The sequence below is a fragment of the Rana temporaria genome, chromosome 9, assembly GCF_905171775.1.
Source record: "Rana temporaria chromosome 9, aRanTem1.1, whole genome shotgun sequence".
In the NCBI taxonomy this organism is placed as follows: domain Eukaryota; kingdom Metazoa; phylum Chordata; class Amphibia; order Anura; family Ranidae; genus Rana; species Rana temporaria.
In genome coordinates, this window is record NC_053497.1 from 40,346,967 (window position 1) to 40,363,668 (window position 16,702).

The window sequence follows — 16,702 nt, forward strand, 5'->3', positions numbered from 1 at the left end:
AATTATACGGTGGTTGCATTTCTATGGATTAGTGATACAGTGGTTTGCGTATCTATGGATTAGTAATAAAGTGGTCTGCGTATCTATGGATTAGTGGTACAGTGGTTGCGTATCTATGGATTAGTGGTACAGTGGTTGCGTATCTATGGATTAATGATACAGTGGTTGCATTTCAATGTATTAGTGATACAGTGCTTGCTTATCTATGGATTAGTGGTACAATGGTTGCATATCTATGAATTAGTGATACAGTGTTTTGTGTATCTAAGAATTAGTGATACAGTAGTTGCGTATCTATGGACTAGTGATACAGTGGTTGCATATCTATCGATTAATTATACAGTGGTTTGCGTATCTATGGATTAGGGGTACAGTGGTTGCATTTCTATGGATTAGTGATACAGTGGTTGTGTATCTATGGATTAGTGATACAGTGGTTGTGTATCTAGGGATTAGTGATACAGTGGTTGTGTATCTATGGATTAGTGATACAGTGGTTGTGTATCTATGGATTAGTGGTTGCATATTTATGGATTAGTAATAAAGTGGTTGCGTATCTATGGATTAGTGATACAGTGGTTGCGTATCTATGGATTAGTGATACAGTGGTTGCATATCTATCGATTAATTATACAGTGGTTTGCGTATCTATGGATTAGGGGTACATTGGTTGCATTTCTATGGATTAGTGATACAGTGGTTGCATTTCAATGTATTAGTGATACAGTGCTTGCTTATCTATGGATTAGTGGTACAGTGGTTTGTGTATCTATGAATTAGTGATACAGTGGTTGCGTATCTATGGATTAGTGATACAGTGGTTGCGTATCTTTGAATTAGTGATACAGTGGTTGTGTATCTATGGACTAGTGATACAGTGGTTGCGTATCTAGTGAACTTATGGTTTGCCCATGCACAGTTCACTCAACTGTTGTCTTCTCCAGCCTCATATTCTAACCTTTCTTTCACTTTCTTGTGTCTCTGTCACCATAAGTAAAGAGGGGAAGTCATCTGCAAGTTGACCATACACCAGGAGAATTTTTTTGAAATGTTTTATTTTTGGAGCCCATAAGTGCCGCCTATCAGTGCCCATAAGTGCCGCCTTTCAGTGCCACCCATGTGTGCCCATCAGTGCTACCTATGTGTGCCCATCAGTGCCACCTATTAGTACCCATCAGTGCTGCCTATCAGTGCCACATATTAGTGCTTATCATCAGTGCCACCTCATCAGTGCCACCTCATTAGTGGCTGCAGGGGAAGGAGGGGGGCGAACTTCCGGCTTATTTCACCGCAGCAAACTGGAACCAGAAGTGGGAGCGAGTACCTCTTAAAGCCAGGTACCCACTCCCCCTTGCCCCAAAAGGTGCCAAATGTGACAGCGGAGAGGGGGGCAGACAAGTGGAGCTTTCCCTTTTGGGTGGAGCTCCACTTTAAGTCATGACTTACAGAGCTTTCTTCTCGACCCCATGTAACAGCTCTGGATATCGGATTGGCCAATTATCACATTAAAACGCCTTTACATAGAACGGAAGAGGAGCGAGTCACATGCTTCCCATAGCTGGAAACGCTGGCTATTCCCCTTTATGTCTGAACAGACTAGAAGGGGAGCAACGGATGATAGGTAATTTCTTCGGGAAGGATTACAATAAATTGACTTTTTTCATTACCTTGTATGGGCAAAACACACATTGGGGCAGATTCACATACAATTGCATGGGTGCAGCGTATGTGAGATACGCTACGTCGCTGTAACTTACTTTTTGCAGCTTCGAATCCACAAAGAATTTGCGCCGTAAGTTACGGCGGCGTAGTCTATCTCTCGCAGCGTAATGGCGCGCAATTCAAATTCGGCGAGTAGGGGGCGTGTTTCATTTAAATGAAGCGCGTCCCCGCGCCGAACGAACTGCGCATGCGCCGTCCCTAAATTTCCTGCCGTGCATTGCGCTAAATGACGTTGCAAGGACGTCATTGGTTTTGACGTGGACGTAAATTACGTCCAGCCCGACTCACGGACGACTTACGCAAACAAATTACATTTTTTATAATTTTTTAAATTATACGCAGGAACTTAACATTGCGTACGCCACCAGATAGCAGCTTTAACTATACGCCAAAAAAAGCCAACTAGAGACAACGTAAAAGAATGCGACGGCCGCTCGTACGTTCGTGGATCGTCGGAAATAGCTAATTTGCATACTCGACGTGGAAAACGACGGGAACGCCACCCAGCGGACGTCGAAGAATTGCATCTACGATCCGAAGGCGTACGAAGACGTACACCTGCCGGATCTAACCCAGATGCCGTTGTTTCTTGTTTTGAGGATTCAAAACAAAGATACGACGCAGGAAATTTGAAAGTACGCCGGCGTATCAGTAGATACGCCGGCGTACTCGCTTTGTGGATCTGCCCCATTCACTTTAAGGTTAACATTACAAGAATAGCTTAAAATATGCATTGAATAAAATACACTAAAGTTTCTCTTTGGAATAAGCAAACAGAAACAGAAAATAGATAAAACACAGCTGGAGAATAAAGGAAGAGCAGGAAGAGTGACCGGTGACATGCAAGTGGATATTAAAAGCTTTGACAAAAGAGGAAGGGGAGCAGGACAGATGGATAAGGAAATGGTAACCAAAAATACAGGAAGAGATGCAATGTGGTCACAATATGGTTCCTTTTACCCTTTCATTCCCTCAGCAGTGCTTCTACAACTGGATGTAAGTTCGTAATGAAATGTTTTTCATTATAGCCAGACAGCGCTTCTTTACTTTAACGTGTTTTCCTCTGACTTCTCACGTATGCTAACTTTACTCTCCCCATTCACAAACCAGCAACAGAACCGCACATGCACAACATTCAGTTGTACACAAATAACGCAAAAATAATGTACAAAGGCCACTAATGTAAAGCAGCTTAGGGCTCTTTCACTTGGGAGGCAATCTCTACTGCCTTCTGAGATGTGATCCCCAGTGGATCACTTTTTGGTAGATTGGTAGAGTAGTGGCTTTTAGGTGTTCAAGAAGTGATCCTTTTTTTCAATCCTAGGGGGGGTTTTGTATTGAAATACACACCACAACACAAACGGTGCATTTGGTTGCAGAGCAGTCCCATTGACTGCAGTGGTTGAGTTTGACAGGAATTGGTGTCTATCAAACTTGGCAAAGTGAGGTAAATTTGCCATGACCACGGCATGTGTACCAACCCTTCCAGGTGCCATGGTGACCTGTAATATCTTTGTGTGCTGTTCAGACTCAGCTGATATGGGGTATAAGTGTGGGTTCTTCAGTATCCACCGCTGGGAGTGCTGGAGAGGGATGGAGCCCGTCCTGTAGCTCAAGGGAGAGGAAAAAGTTGATCCCTGGTGCCGCACATCCGTGTGATCCTAAGATGGTGATAAGAGTGGGAACCTCAGCCTGGACTCTAACCAGACCATGTCCCCAACACATTTCGCTCTGCCCTCCAGAGCTTAGTCATGCTACCAAGGTAGGCTTTAGGTGGGTGGTTGGGGGCAGGTAAAAATGAAGATCAGCTACCTTGTCTTACTGCCCCCTTGCCACTATTGTGAAACAAGGTGATCATTAGACATGTGCACACTGAAATATTTTGTTTCGGAATTTCGTTTTCGTCCGAAAAATAAATTTATTTCCCGAAATTCGTTTTTATTTATTTTGGTTTTTCGTAAAAAAAAATGCATTCGTCCGAAAATCCAAATTAAGGTTGAATCTGTCATTGAAGGCTTATGGTAGCTGTCGAATGTTCTAAGAAAAAAAAAAAAAGAAGATTCAACAGAATTTTTAAAAAAATAAATAAAAAAATTGACTCTTCATGTCTCTATGTCGAATCTTCATGTCTCTCTATGTTGAATCTTCATGTCTCTCTATGTCGAATCTTCATGTCTCTCTATGTCAAATCTTCATGTCTCTCTATGTCGTATCTTCATGTCTCTCTATGTCGAATCTTCATGTCTCTCTATGTCGAATCTTCATGTCTCTCTATGTCGAATCTTCATGTCTCTCTATGTCGAATCTTCATGTCTCTCTATGTCGAATCTTTTCTCTCTATGTCGAATCTTTTCTCTCTATGTCGAATCTTTTCTCTCTATGTCGAATCTTTTCTCTCTATGTCGACTCTTTTCTCTTTATGTAGAATAATATTGGACTAATAGAGTTAAGGTTAGACACATTCCACCGCAACGAAAATGAAAATAAAGCATTTGTTTATGTCGGATCTTTCGGTTTTCGTTTTCTGTGCTTTCGTTATCGTTTGTTAAAACGATAACGAAAATACCTGAAATTCGGACGAAAACGAATGCACATGTCTAGTGGTCATCATAGCCAGATTTTTATCACTGGAGCCTTTGTCACCCAACGCAAAACCCCGTTGCTAGAAGCACCTCCTTTGCGTGGAACATTTTCTTGTTTTATTGGTCCTAACCTGGCTTAGAATATTTTGGCAGTCTTATAAGTGATGATGCTAGTATTCTTATAATGGGGAAAAAACTTGCCTCTAATGTACACACGACCGTTTTTAAAGTCATGGAAAAAAACAAAGTTTTTCTTGACACGATTCTTGTCAAGGCTGCCTTGCATACACACAATCGTGAAAAAGAATGCTCGAGCAAAGCACGGTGACGTACAACGCGTACGACGGCACTATAAAGGGGAAGTTCCATTCGAATGGCGCCACCCTTTGGGCTGATTATGCAACTTTCCCTTCTCATAACTTGCTTCTGAGCATGCGCATTTTTTTCCCCATCGTTAAATCCTACAAACGACGTTTTTCACGACGATAAAAAAAAATCTCTATAACCAATTGGCAATCCACGGATTAACAGCTTGGTCCGGGAGGAAAGTTTTAATGGATCCAAGCACTGTTCAGTCTAAAGAAAGATGGACAGAATTCTTAACCTTTCTGGACACCAGATCCAGGTCTGTATTAGGTACAGTAGTCTTATTCCTGGAAAAATGGGTAATTAGTGGTCGATGGTCCTAATAAGGATACGGCACCTCATCCCTTGATTAAATTGAAAGGAGGGATAGAGAAATGTGGGATTATTGCGGTGCCAAAAAATAGAAACCAAAACAATATAGATGCATTTAAAGAAAAAAGGATTTATTGATTACAAAAGGATAAAAAGTCGGTTCAAGCATATGAGCAGTGCAGTATAAACGTGGGAGCAAAACAACAAAGTACAGGCCATTGGTCAGGTCTTCCCGACTAGTTTCGCCAAACCTTTGGCTTCATCAGGGGATTTGTGACATGACCAGCTCAGTGAGTGGCTCTGGAGGAATGAGACAGAAATTACTTATCAATTATATTCAAGATATATTCAATAAAAACACATAATATTTCTCATAAACTTTAACATATATAGTTTGACTGGGAAATATGGCAGAGCAGTAAAAGCCAAAGTACCAAATAGGGTCCATAAAAAACCCAACCTCCCACATAAAGAACCCCACATGTCCCCATATGATTCCCACCTCTCTCCCTGTTATTGTTCCCTTCGGGGATCTATTTGGTAATCCCTTCCCCTAATTTGATATCGGACCTCTAACCTGTGGCCTTACGGGCAATCTATGGTTAACTTTACCGTTCATCGGACTTGGTACCATGCTGGCTGCGCCCTTTTGGGGCTGTTCTAACGTCCCTATTTTGCATTTCCCCACCCCCCTTTCTTGGGGTGGTTATTGTTTTCGTTCTTCCTGTGCCTTGTGTGTTTGCTGCGCGTCCGTCTGGGTATGACGTGACCACGCGGCCGCGGGGCATTATGGGGTTTGTAGGCGATTGATGCGTCGGTCCGTTCGTGGCGTGATGTCGCCATATGTCGGCGCAATTGGGGGGTTATAAGAAGCCTCTCCACTGTAGCTGAAGTGCTGTCTTGCAGGGACGCTGATGCTACAGCTAGTTTTGTTTTAAACACAGTGTCTGATGGGAAACTGAGTCAGAGGATGAGAGGGCCTCTGTGATAGGCTGAACACAGTGTCAAATGCCTATCACGGAACGGAACGCCAGGAGGAAGCCACGACTTTAAAAAAATGGACGCCTGTCAAGAATTCAGATACTTAGGCACAGTGAAACTGCAATGGGCACAGTGAGGTATGGCACAGTGAGACTGCAATGGGCACAGTGAGGTATGGCACAGTGAGACTGTAATGGGCACAGTGAGGTTGCAATGGGTACAGTGAAGTTTCAAATGGGCACAGCGAGGTGTCCAAATGGGCATTGTTGACCCTCTTTTCTGCTTACAGTAGCTGCTGTGTTCTCACCCTAGGCTTATACTGAAGTCAATAAGTTTTCCCATTTTTTTGTGGTACAATTAGGTCCTCGGCTTAAACTCGGGTCGGCTTATACTTGAATATATACGTTAATAAGAATATCAATTTATGGTCCATGTCATACCAGTGGTCCAGTCGTTGGTGGCAACTTGTCAGTAACAAGATCACCAAAAGACCATACAGTACACTCACCTGCTGCTACGGCATCACTCTCTAGTTGGCTGAACCAAAGAGTTGATGCTTTGTTTCTGCCCCTCCAGTGGCGAGTAAGATTTTGCAATACTTTGGACAGAGAGGGAGAAACGTAATAGGGGCACATAAGTGATCTTTTTGTTGCCATCAGTAATAAGTCCATTAGTGTTACATGGCCCTTATTGCCTGTACACACGATCCGAATATCGTAAGAAAATTTTCGTCCGAGGAAGAATCGTACGATAATCGGATCGTTAGTACAGAACTTTTGAGAGCCGATCATGACAGTTCATCCGATATTATTTTATCGGACATGCACGAAAATTTTCCTTGTACGATACCAGATCGTACGATTTTCGTTTAGTCAGTACAGCTGTCGTCCGAAAATACAATAAAAATACACATGACATCACTTCCGATTTTTCTTTCTGTCGTACGAGAATTTCATTTCTACTTGCGACTATTAAGCGGAAAAAGTTCTACGATCTGTCGTACGATATTCGGATCGTGTGTACGGGGCATTAGCCATAAACAGGGATGGACTGGCCATTGGGACTACAGGGAGTTTCCCGGTGGGCCGATGGCTCAGTGGGCCGGCTTCAGTGACAGCGGCACACCGCCCCCTCCGCTCCTCTGTCTCTCCCTTCCCACAGCACTCACCTCCTCTCCCTTCCCGCAGAGCTCACCTGGGGGGAACAAAGAAGCAGGGGAGGACCAGAGGAGCAGGGACAACGACAGAGGAGCATGGGGGAGGGGACAGACAGCTGACTCAACAGCTATGGCCTGGGAGTTTCCCACTTCTGCCTAATCTTGTGCGGGAGTTGTCCGACCGCCATGGGAGAGACCTGTCAAAGTTGGCCAGTCTGGATGAAGTCCAGGGCCAAATTTTTGTCCCAGTCCAGCCTTGGCCATAAACAATCCGGTTGAGTGCCAAATCTGGTGCAGCTCTGCATAGAAACCAATCAGCTTCCATTTATTTTTCGTCAAACAAGCTGAAGTTAGATGTTGATTGGCTACCATGCACAGCTGTACCAGATTTTGCACTCTCCAGTTTTAGTAAATCAACCTCAATACTCAAGCTGGCCATACACACAAAAATCGAACAGTTTTTCCAGCTGCGGATATAGTATTCTGAAATCCGGTGCCGGCGCCGCCAGCTGTCAAAATACCAAACAGTGGCTGCATCTGATTGGATGTTGGCGCTATTCAGGCGACAATTTTCTGCCCAACTCCTTTCGGTTTTCAAATTGAAGGTTGTCAGATGCTAACAGGGCCACCCACAGAGCGAATTTCACCTGAAAATCGCTCAGTGTATAGCCAGCTTTATAATACAGGGTGCCCTGGTAACCAGGGGCATTTACAGGAATAAAACTTTACAACCTGGTACAACCCCAGGGATTGTTGACAGTTAGCAATTATGCATATCAAAAATTAACAGTTCAGCACAGTTAAATGCAAAAACCTGATTCTGATTGCTTGCTATAGATAAGTACGCATCATTGTTTTTTCACTGTCTTATCACGGATCATTTCATGGCTGATATGTGAAAGGAGTTCTAAAGAAAAAATATTCTTGTTGGCTAAAGCGACCAATTAACTTTCAGTTTTGCATTCCAGTTTTAAAAATGAAACAATGGTTGTGGTTGGTTGCTATATAAAACAAAACTTTTTTTTTCCAAAGCACACTTATACACGCGATCGGATATCTGATGGAATCTAATCCGATGGATTTTTTCGTCGGATATCCGATGAAGCTGACTTTCATCAGTCTTGCCTACACACCATCAGTCAAAAATCCGACCGTGTCCAACGCGGTGAAGTAAAACACTACGACGTGCTGAGAAAAATGAAGTTCAATGCTTCCGAGCATGCGCCAACTTGATTCTGAGCATGCATGGATTTTTCTCCGATGGAGTTCCACACAGACGATCGTTTCTTTCTATCAGTTTTTTATCCATAGGAAAATTTTAACACATGTTCTATTTTTTTTCACCAATGGAAAACAAATCGAAGGGGCCCACACACGATCGGTTTGCTCATCGAGTTCCTTGTTAGGCTGTCGAGGATCTCGGCGAGTCAAATTTCTCCATTCCCGTCAAGGAAATAGAGAACATATTCTCTTTTTGGCTCGTCGAGTTTCTCGACAGTTTCCTCAACGAAAATGTACACACGACCGGTTTCCTCGGCAAAAAAAAAAAACAGCAAGTTTCTTGCTGGTTTTTGCCGAGAAACTCGTCGTGTGTACGAGGCCTGACACTAATGTACCATTAATGCTAGTTATAGGGATAAGGGTCACTGAGTAAATCCTACATTTTTAAAGATTGTAGAATTTTGCCAATACACTTAAAGGGGTTGTAAAGGTAAAAAAAAAAAATCCTAAATAGCTTCCTTTACCTTAGTGCAGTCCTCCTTCACTTACCTCATCCTTCCATTTTGCTTTTAAATGTCCTTATTTCTTCTGAGAAATTCTCACTTACTGTTCTTCTTTCTGTAACTCCACACAGTAATGCGAGGCTTTCTCCCTGGTGTGGAGAAAGCCTCTTGAGGGCGGAGGGGGCGGGCAGGAGTGTCAGGACGGCCACTAATACACAGCTCCTTTCTCTATCTGCAAAGTAGAGAGCGTCCTGACTCTCCTGCTCGCCCCCTCAAGAGGCTTTCTCCACACCAGGGAGAAAGCCTTGCATTACTGTGTGGAGTTACAGAAAGAAGAACAGTAAGTGAGAATTTCTCAGAAGAAATAAGGACATTTAAAAGCAAAATGGAAGGATGAGGTAAGTGAAGGAGGACTGCACTAAGGTAAAGGAAGCTATTTAGGGAAAAAAATTTTTACCTTTACAACCCCTTTAACAATTTTTTTAAAATGTGTTTGGCTGCGTTGCCATGTACAAGAATGCTTAAACATACAACTTAATCCAAAAAGGATAAACTGCGGGGTTTATTTACTAGAACTGGAGAGCATAAAATCTGGTGCAGCTGTGCATAGAAACCAAACAGCTTCCAGGATTTTTCATCAAAGCTTAATTGAACAAGCTAAAGTTAGAAGCTAATTGGCCACCATGCACAGCTGCACCAGATTTTCTCACCGTTTTTTATAAGTCAACCTCCGTATGTTATGTTTTAGCATCACCATCTTTTTACTAAAAAGGTAGTAGAGTCTCATGTCCTACAACCAGCAGATGTAGTGTCAGAATCAGTACAGAAATCCAGTATGCTTTCAATGAAAACAATTTAAGAAAAAAGTGTAGTTAAACGAAATGAGTTCATTAACCACTTGCTGCCGGCCGTACGACTTTGTGGTGTGGATCCCAATTGCCGGGAGGCCGTCTATATACGGCCTCCAGCCACTGGGGGGCTCGCGCGTGCCCGCTGCATCACTGAGATGCCGATGCGCGTGCCTGGCGGCCGCGATCGGCGGTTACACAGACAAGGACGTAAACACACAGATCCACGTCCTGTCAGGGAGAGAGGAGACCGATGCTGTGTCCCTTGTACATAGGGACACAGATCGGTCACCTCCCCCAGTCAGTCCCCTTCCCCCACAGTTAGAAACACTATGCAGGATACACATTTAACCCCTTCCTCGCCCCCTAGTGTTAACCCCTTCCCTGCCAGTCACATTTATACAGTAATTAGTGCATATTTATAGCACTGATCGCAGTATAAATGTGAATGGTGTCAAAAATGTGTCAAAAGTGTCCGATGTGTCCGCCATAATGTCGCAGTTCCAATAAAAATCGCAGATCGCTGCCACAAGTAAAAAAAATAATAATAAAAAATAATAATAATTCTGTCCCCTATTTTGTAGGCGCTATAACTTTTGCAAATTGGGCTATTTATTATAGCAACAAGTAAAAAATATTGATTTTTTTTTCAAAATTGTTGATCTTTTTTTGTTTATAGCGCAAAAAATAAAAACTGCAGAGGTGATCAAATACCACCAAAAGAAAGCTCTATTTGTGGGGAAAAAAGGACGTCAATTTTGTTTGGGAGTCACGTCGCACGACTGCGCAATTGTCAGTTAAAGCGACGCAGTGCCGGAAGCTGAAATTTCACCTGGGCAGGAGGGGGGGTATATGTGCCCAGTAAGCAAGTGGTTAATTGGACCACTGAAGAGCAGTGACGTTGTAGAAAGTGCAGCCACTCACAGCAACCAATCTGACTTTATGTTCATCGGTTTAGAGCAGTCAAAAAGTTTGCCGGTTAGATGCTCTAGACTGTTAAACACGATACACTACTCTTTACTCTATGAAAGTCTTTATTTGCTCTCAGCGTTGTGTTTCCAAGCGCTTCTAGAACCTTTCGAGTTTATTGGGATAAGATCTTCAGAACAGCAATACTCTTCATCCTCCCCTCATTTTCTATTGTTTTCTACTTTTTGAGTTGGTGATTTTTAATTTGATAAGCATACATTTCCCCTGACAACAAGCCTGTTATGCACTGTACAGAAATAAATTGGGGTAAATTAATTGGGATACAATTTTCAGAACAGCAATACTCTCCATCCTCCCCTCATTTCTTTTCTAATTTTCTATTGTTTTCTACTTTTTATGTTGGTGATTTTTAATTTGATTCTCATACATTTCCCCTGACAACATGCCTGTTATGCACTGTACAGAAATAAATTGGGGTAAATTATTTGGGATACAGTTTTCAGAACAGCAATACTCTTCATCCTTCCCTCATTTCTTTTCTAATTTTCTATTGTTTTCTACTTTTTGTGTTGGTGATTTTTTATTTGATCAGCTTACATTTTCCCTGACAACAATCCTGTTATGTACTCTACAGAAATAAATTGGGGTAAATTAATTGGGATACAATTTTCAGAACAGCAATACTCTCCATCCTCCCCTCGTTTCTTTTCTAATTTTCTATTGTTTTCTACTTTTTGTGTTGGTGATTTTTAATTTGATCAGCATACATTTCCCCTAACAAGCCTGTTATGTACTCTACAGAAATAAAATACATGAGAAAAAAAAACCAAACATAATGAACACCCAAAAATATATTTAAGGAGGTTACGGTTATCTTACCAGTCGCGGTCATCTCGATCTTTTCAACCTGTTTGGAGTAATATTCCTCCACGACAGGCTTTTCCTTCTTTATTTTTTCTTTTATCATGTCCACTGTGCTATTGTAAACAGACAGAACCTCTGTGGGAACTGTGATCTCCTCGCTCTCTACTTCTGGAGGTTCAGTGAGCTTCAGTTTACTAAGAATTTGCCCTCTAATGGCTTCGATCCTCCTCTTCTTCACCTGTTCCATGTCCACCGCCTTGCACGTAGACATTGACATAGCCACATGGAGAAGGTCCACTATCAAAACCAATGACCACATCCAGTGGAGCCCCATGGTCGAAATTTTTACGATACCGCAAAAAGAAGAACCGTCTTGACTTCCAGGCTTTAAGGGTTTCCTTGTTACCTGCCTTGTCCCTCCAATTTTTTCTTTTCCCCCACTTGGCCGACTTATATCAAGACTTGTTTCGAGCTAAATACTTTTAGAGCATCCAATTCCAGGTGGAACAGTCCAGTCTCAAAGCTTGATGATGTACAGCTTGGGCTAAGCATAAAAAAGAGAGGCAAAGTTGTTACTAGTGAGTGAGACTAGTAAACAGCATCCCACCTGGGAAGAACGTTAAGCTGCTTTGGTGATGTCTGACACTCCTTAAAGTGTGTGCCAATGTTCCCCTTGAAGAAGCTGTATTAGATGTGCCTTGAATGTAGTTTGCTCCCACTCTCTTCTATGTAATTTGACGGCCTTGTCTCTCAGCTTGCTAGAACATGCTTCTACCGGCCCCCTGTTTCTCTCTCTCTCTCTTCTTCCTCCTGTGTGCTGTAACAGGCTGAGTTTTTTTTTTTTAATGCTTTTTCTGTAACTTCAAGCTCCACCCAGGATATGATGGTATGATTTTAAGTTTGACACACACAGACACAGAGTAGTTTAAGGAACTGTTGCTGGGTCCTGGGGGTGGTGAGGGCGCACAGTGAAACCTGATAATGTTTTATTAGAAAACAGCCGCAGCAGAATGTACTAACACATGGAATATCTCACATGACCACTGCATGCTACGTTACACAGAAGACTATCATGTAACAATGTGGACCAGATCATGAAAGAGAGAAAAAAAATAAAATTGTCTGTGTGCCAAACTTCAAAGGAAACTTTTGTTAGACTAAATGTTTGTATGAATGGTGCTAGCATAATAAAGAGACTGCATGTTCTGTCACACACCCTGCAAATGTTATACAAATTTGGACTTTGATTTCTAAAGATTGGTTCCTCCAGCCTCTTGTACTTTATACCCCCCCCCCCCCATCACAACTATGGATCAATTGAAGAAAAAAAAAATCCATAGTGCAACTTAGATTACTGAAGCAGGAATATGAATAAAAAAGCTCTCGCGGTAGGGATGTGCATGATGGAAACTGCACCATTCTGGCTAAAATGAGAATGACGATTTTTTTGCTTAGAAGATAGATCCCGATTCTCGCAGCGTAACATAATTTTTCACATTAAAACAAATAAAAAATTGGGCTAACTTTACTGTTTCTTTTTTTCATTATTATTATTAATTGAAGTGTATTTTTCTCCAAAAAATTGCATTTGAAAGACCGCTGGGCAAATACAATTTGACATAAAATATTGCAGCAATTGCCATTTTATTCCCTAGGCCCTAGAACTAGGACTAGGGTCTCTGCTAAAATATATATAATGTTCGGGGGTTCTAAGTAATTTTCTAGCAAAAAATAGTGGCCCGGATTCAGATAGAGATACAACGGCGTATCTCCTGATACGCCGTCATATCTCTGAGTTTAGACGGTAGGATCTATGCGGCTGATTCATCGTACGCGACGAATATGCAAATGAGGAGTTCCGCCGATTCAGAAACGAACGCCCGCCCGTCGTTTTTTTTTTACGTCGCTTGCGTTCGGCTTTTTCCGGCGTATATTTACCCCTGCTATGTTAAGTATGGCCGTCGTTCCCGCGCCGAGTTTTTAATTTTTACGTCGTTTGCGTAAGTCGATTCAGAGCACGTCATTTGGAGCAATGCACGCTGGGAAAAATCGCGGACGGCGCATGCGCTGTTGGATCGGTGCGGGGACGCGCCTGATTTAAATTGTATATATATATACTCGCCAGCACACCAGGAATCATAACGTCCAAAGATTTAATGCATATCTATTATGTCAAAAAGAGCAACGTTTCGAGGCCACGCAGGACCTCTTCGTCAGGCAAAAAGACTTGGCCATTTTGCCGGAAGGTGTGCAATCGGAATATTTTTGAGAGTTGATTTAAATTGTAACCGCCCCCTAGCCGCGGAATTTGAATTCCGCCGGGGGATTTACGATACGCCGCCGCAAGTTTTGAGGTAAGTGCTTTCTGAATACAGCACTAGCCTCTAAAACTTGCGCCGGCGGATCGTAAATCAGATAGATTTACTAAAAGATTAAAGATCCGCTAATCTATCTGAATCTACCCCATTGAACTTAAAGGGGTTGTAAAGGTAAATGTTTTATCACCTCAATGCATCCTATGCATTAAGGCGAAAAAACATCCGACAGTACCGGCTCCCCCCTCTAACCACCGTTTTACTTACCTGACCCCTTGAAAGTCCCGCGCTCGTCCCCGTCATCCTCCTCAGTTCTCAGGCTGGCCGTTGATTGGCTACACTGGATGGATTGAAAGCAGCGCAGCCATTGGCTGCTGATCGGCCCGTCCACTAAGGGCACATGGGTGCCGCCCCCCCTCCCCGTCCATCGTTGCCCCCCCCATCCATGTGTCCAGCCCCTTTCAGAACATATACTGGCCCCAGATATTCCTAGACTGTGCTATTTCTCCCTTTTTTACTTATGCTATTTTTTTCCTATCTATATTTTTCCACGTTTACTTTGATGTGGATATTTTATATTTGATGGGTGAAATTTTTGGAATACATTTTCTAGCATTTTTTTACACTATGAGGAGGCGTCCTCTTTCTTTTTGTTTCTTTGCTTCTTTTATGTGGTGAGTCCACCATACACTACAGATGAAACAGCGATCCATCGCATCACGACAAGGGATTTGAGTCAAATCGGATCTGGCGTTCGTGGAGAATCGTACCCCAGTGTCATCAGGAGGATCTGTACCCCAGAGGATTGGGTTGACCATACGCATTAGACCCACCGCCATATGGTGTTTCGGGTCCACCTTAGCTGGTAAGGGTATTTCACCTTTTGCTTTATTTGGATGTGAGTTGCACCTCTGAGGGTGATTCCACATATGGTGACACCGGAAGGAATCAGACTCCATCTCCTGTGCAGATTCTGACGTTTTCACTGTAGTTGGATGGACATTACCATTTTATATTTTGTATTATATGGGACTTTGGTATATGATCACTAGCACTAGTTATCTTAGTGGATACCACATTTTCTCATAGTTACACGTTGTGTATGTTAGTGATTTGGCATCACTTATTTTCACATATTAGCACTCCCATACATAGAGAGTGCTTCATATTGTTAGGTAAAAGGCGCTGCACTTTATTTTCACAATGATGATCGGTACCCTAATTATCTGTACAGGTCTCGCCTGTGAGGAAATGCTGCTGATTGGCCCGTCCATTAAGGGCACATGTGTGGCGCCCCCCCCCTCCCCGTCCATCGGTGCCCCCCCCATCCATGCGTCCAGCCCCTTTCAGGACACCGGTACATGGATTTCAATGCCGGGAGGCTCTAATAGGCTTTAATATAGGGTGGGCTTGGGTTGCAGAGAGTGCGCTCCGATCCCACCCAGGTGTGTTACAACGGCGAATGAATATTCGCCGATGTAACACTGATCCTCTTTCCGGCCAATCAGGAAGTAGGTTTTGACACTGGTCACCCGATTGGCTGAAAGGACAAGCAATCCTATTGGACACCTAGGAGGAGGAGGGGAGGAGTTGGATACCGCCATGGAAGAGAGGACTCAGAGCTGCTGAACCACGCTGCCTGCCACCCGCCGCCACCAATGGGGTAAGTGCTGAACCGATCGGCAAACAGCAAGGGGGGTGGGTGTTTGTTTGCCCCCCCCCAAAAAAAACACACCAGCCCCCACTGTATTTAACCACTTGCCGTCCGCCAATGACAGATTGACGGCGGCAAAGTGGTTGTAGAATCCTGACTGGACGTCATATGACGTCGTCAGGATTCTGAGCCGCTGCGCGCCCCCGGGGGCGCGCATCGCGGCGATCGTTGTTGCAGGGTGTCAGTCTGACACCCGGCAACACCGATCAAGGTAAAGAGTCTCTCACGGAGACTCTTTACCACGTGATCAGCCGTGTCCAATCACGGCTGATCACGATGTCAATAGGAAAAGCCGGTAATCGGCTTTTCCTCACTCGCGTCTGTCAGACGCGAGTAGAGGAGAGCCGATCGGCTGCTCCTGTGACAGGGGGGGGGGTTTGTGCTGATCGATCATCAGCACAGCCCCCCCGAGGATGCCCACTGGACCACCAGGGATGCCCACTGGACCACCAGGGATGGCCATACAGACCACCTGCAATTTAAAAAAAATAAATAAAGGATGCCACCCTAGACCACCAGGGATGAGGAGGACACAGAAAATGGATGCCAATCAGTGCTGCAATGAATGCCAATCAGTGCCCACAATGGGAATCACTGATTGGCAGGCATTGTTTGGCACTGATTGGCATCCATTAGTACAACACATACAATAGTGCCCATCTATGCCCATCCGTGCCACCTATCAGTGCCCATCCATGCCGCCTATCAGTGCCCATCCATGCCGCCTATCCGTGCCTGTCCGTGCCGCCTATCCGTGCCCGTCCGTGCTGCCTATCCGTGCCCAGCCGTGCCGCCTATCTGTGCCCATCTGTGCCACCTATCCGTGCCCATGTGTGCCGCCTATCCTAGCCCATCCATGCCGCCTATCCGTGCCGCCTATCAGTGCCGCCTATCAGTGCCCATCCGTGCCGCCCATCAGTGCCGCATATTAGTGCCCATCAATGCCACCACATCAGTGCCACCTCATCGGTGCCCATCAGTGCCGCCTTATCAGTGCCCGTCAGTGTAGTACCATCAGTGCCTATCAGTGAAGGAGAAAACATACTTATTTACAATGTTTTATAACAGAAACAAAAAAAAACTATTTTTTTCGAAATTTTCGGTAATTTTTTTTTTTTTTTTTGCAGAAAATAAATATCCCAGAGGTGATCAAATACCACCAAAAGAAAGCTCTATTTGTGGGTACAA

The 16,702-nt window shown here is 43.7% G+C and overlaps 1 protein-coding gene across 1 annotated transcript in view; it reads right to left on the minus strand.

The window, feature by feature from the left end:
• The window catches only part of TGFB1 (transforming growth factor beta 1), a 48,977-nt gene extending 36,561 nt beyond the window's left edge, over positions 1 to 12,416 (minus strand). Inside the window, exon 1 of the mRNA XM_040323259.1 lies at positions 11,501 to 12,416. Within this exon, the coding sequence (XP_040179193.1) occupies positions 11,501 to 11,819 (319 nt within the window). The 5' untranslated portion in view covers positions 11,820 to 12,416. The remainder of the gene's footprint in view (positions 1 to 11,500) is intronic.
• Between the last annotated feature and the right edge of the window lie 4,286 nt (positions 12,417 to 16,702).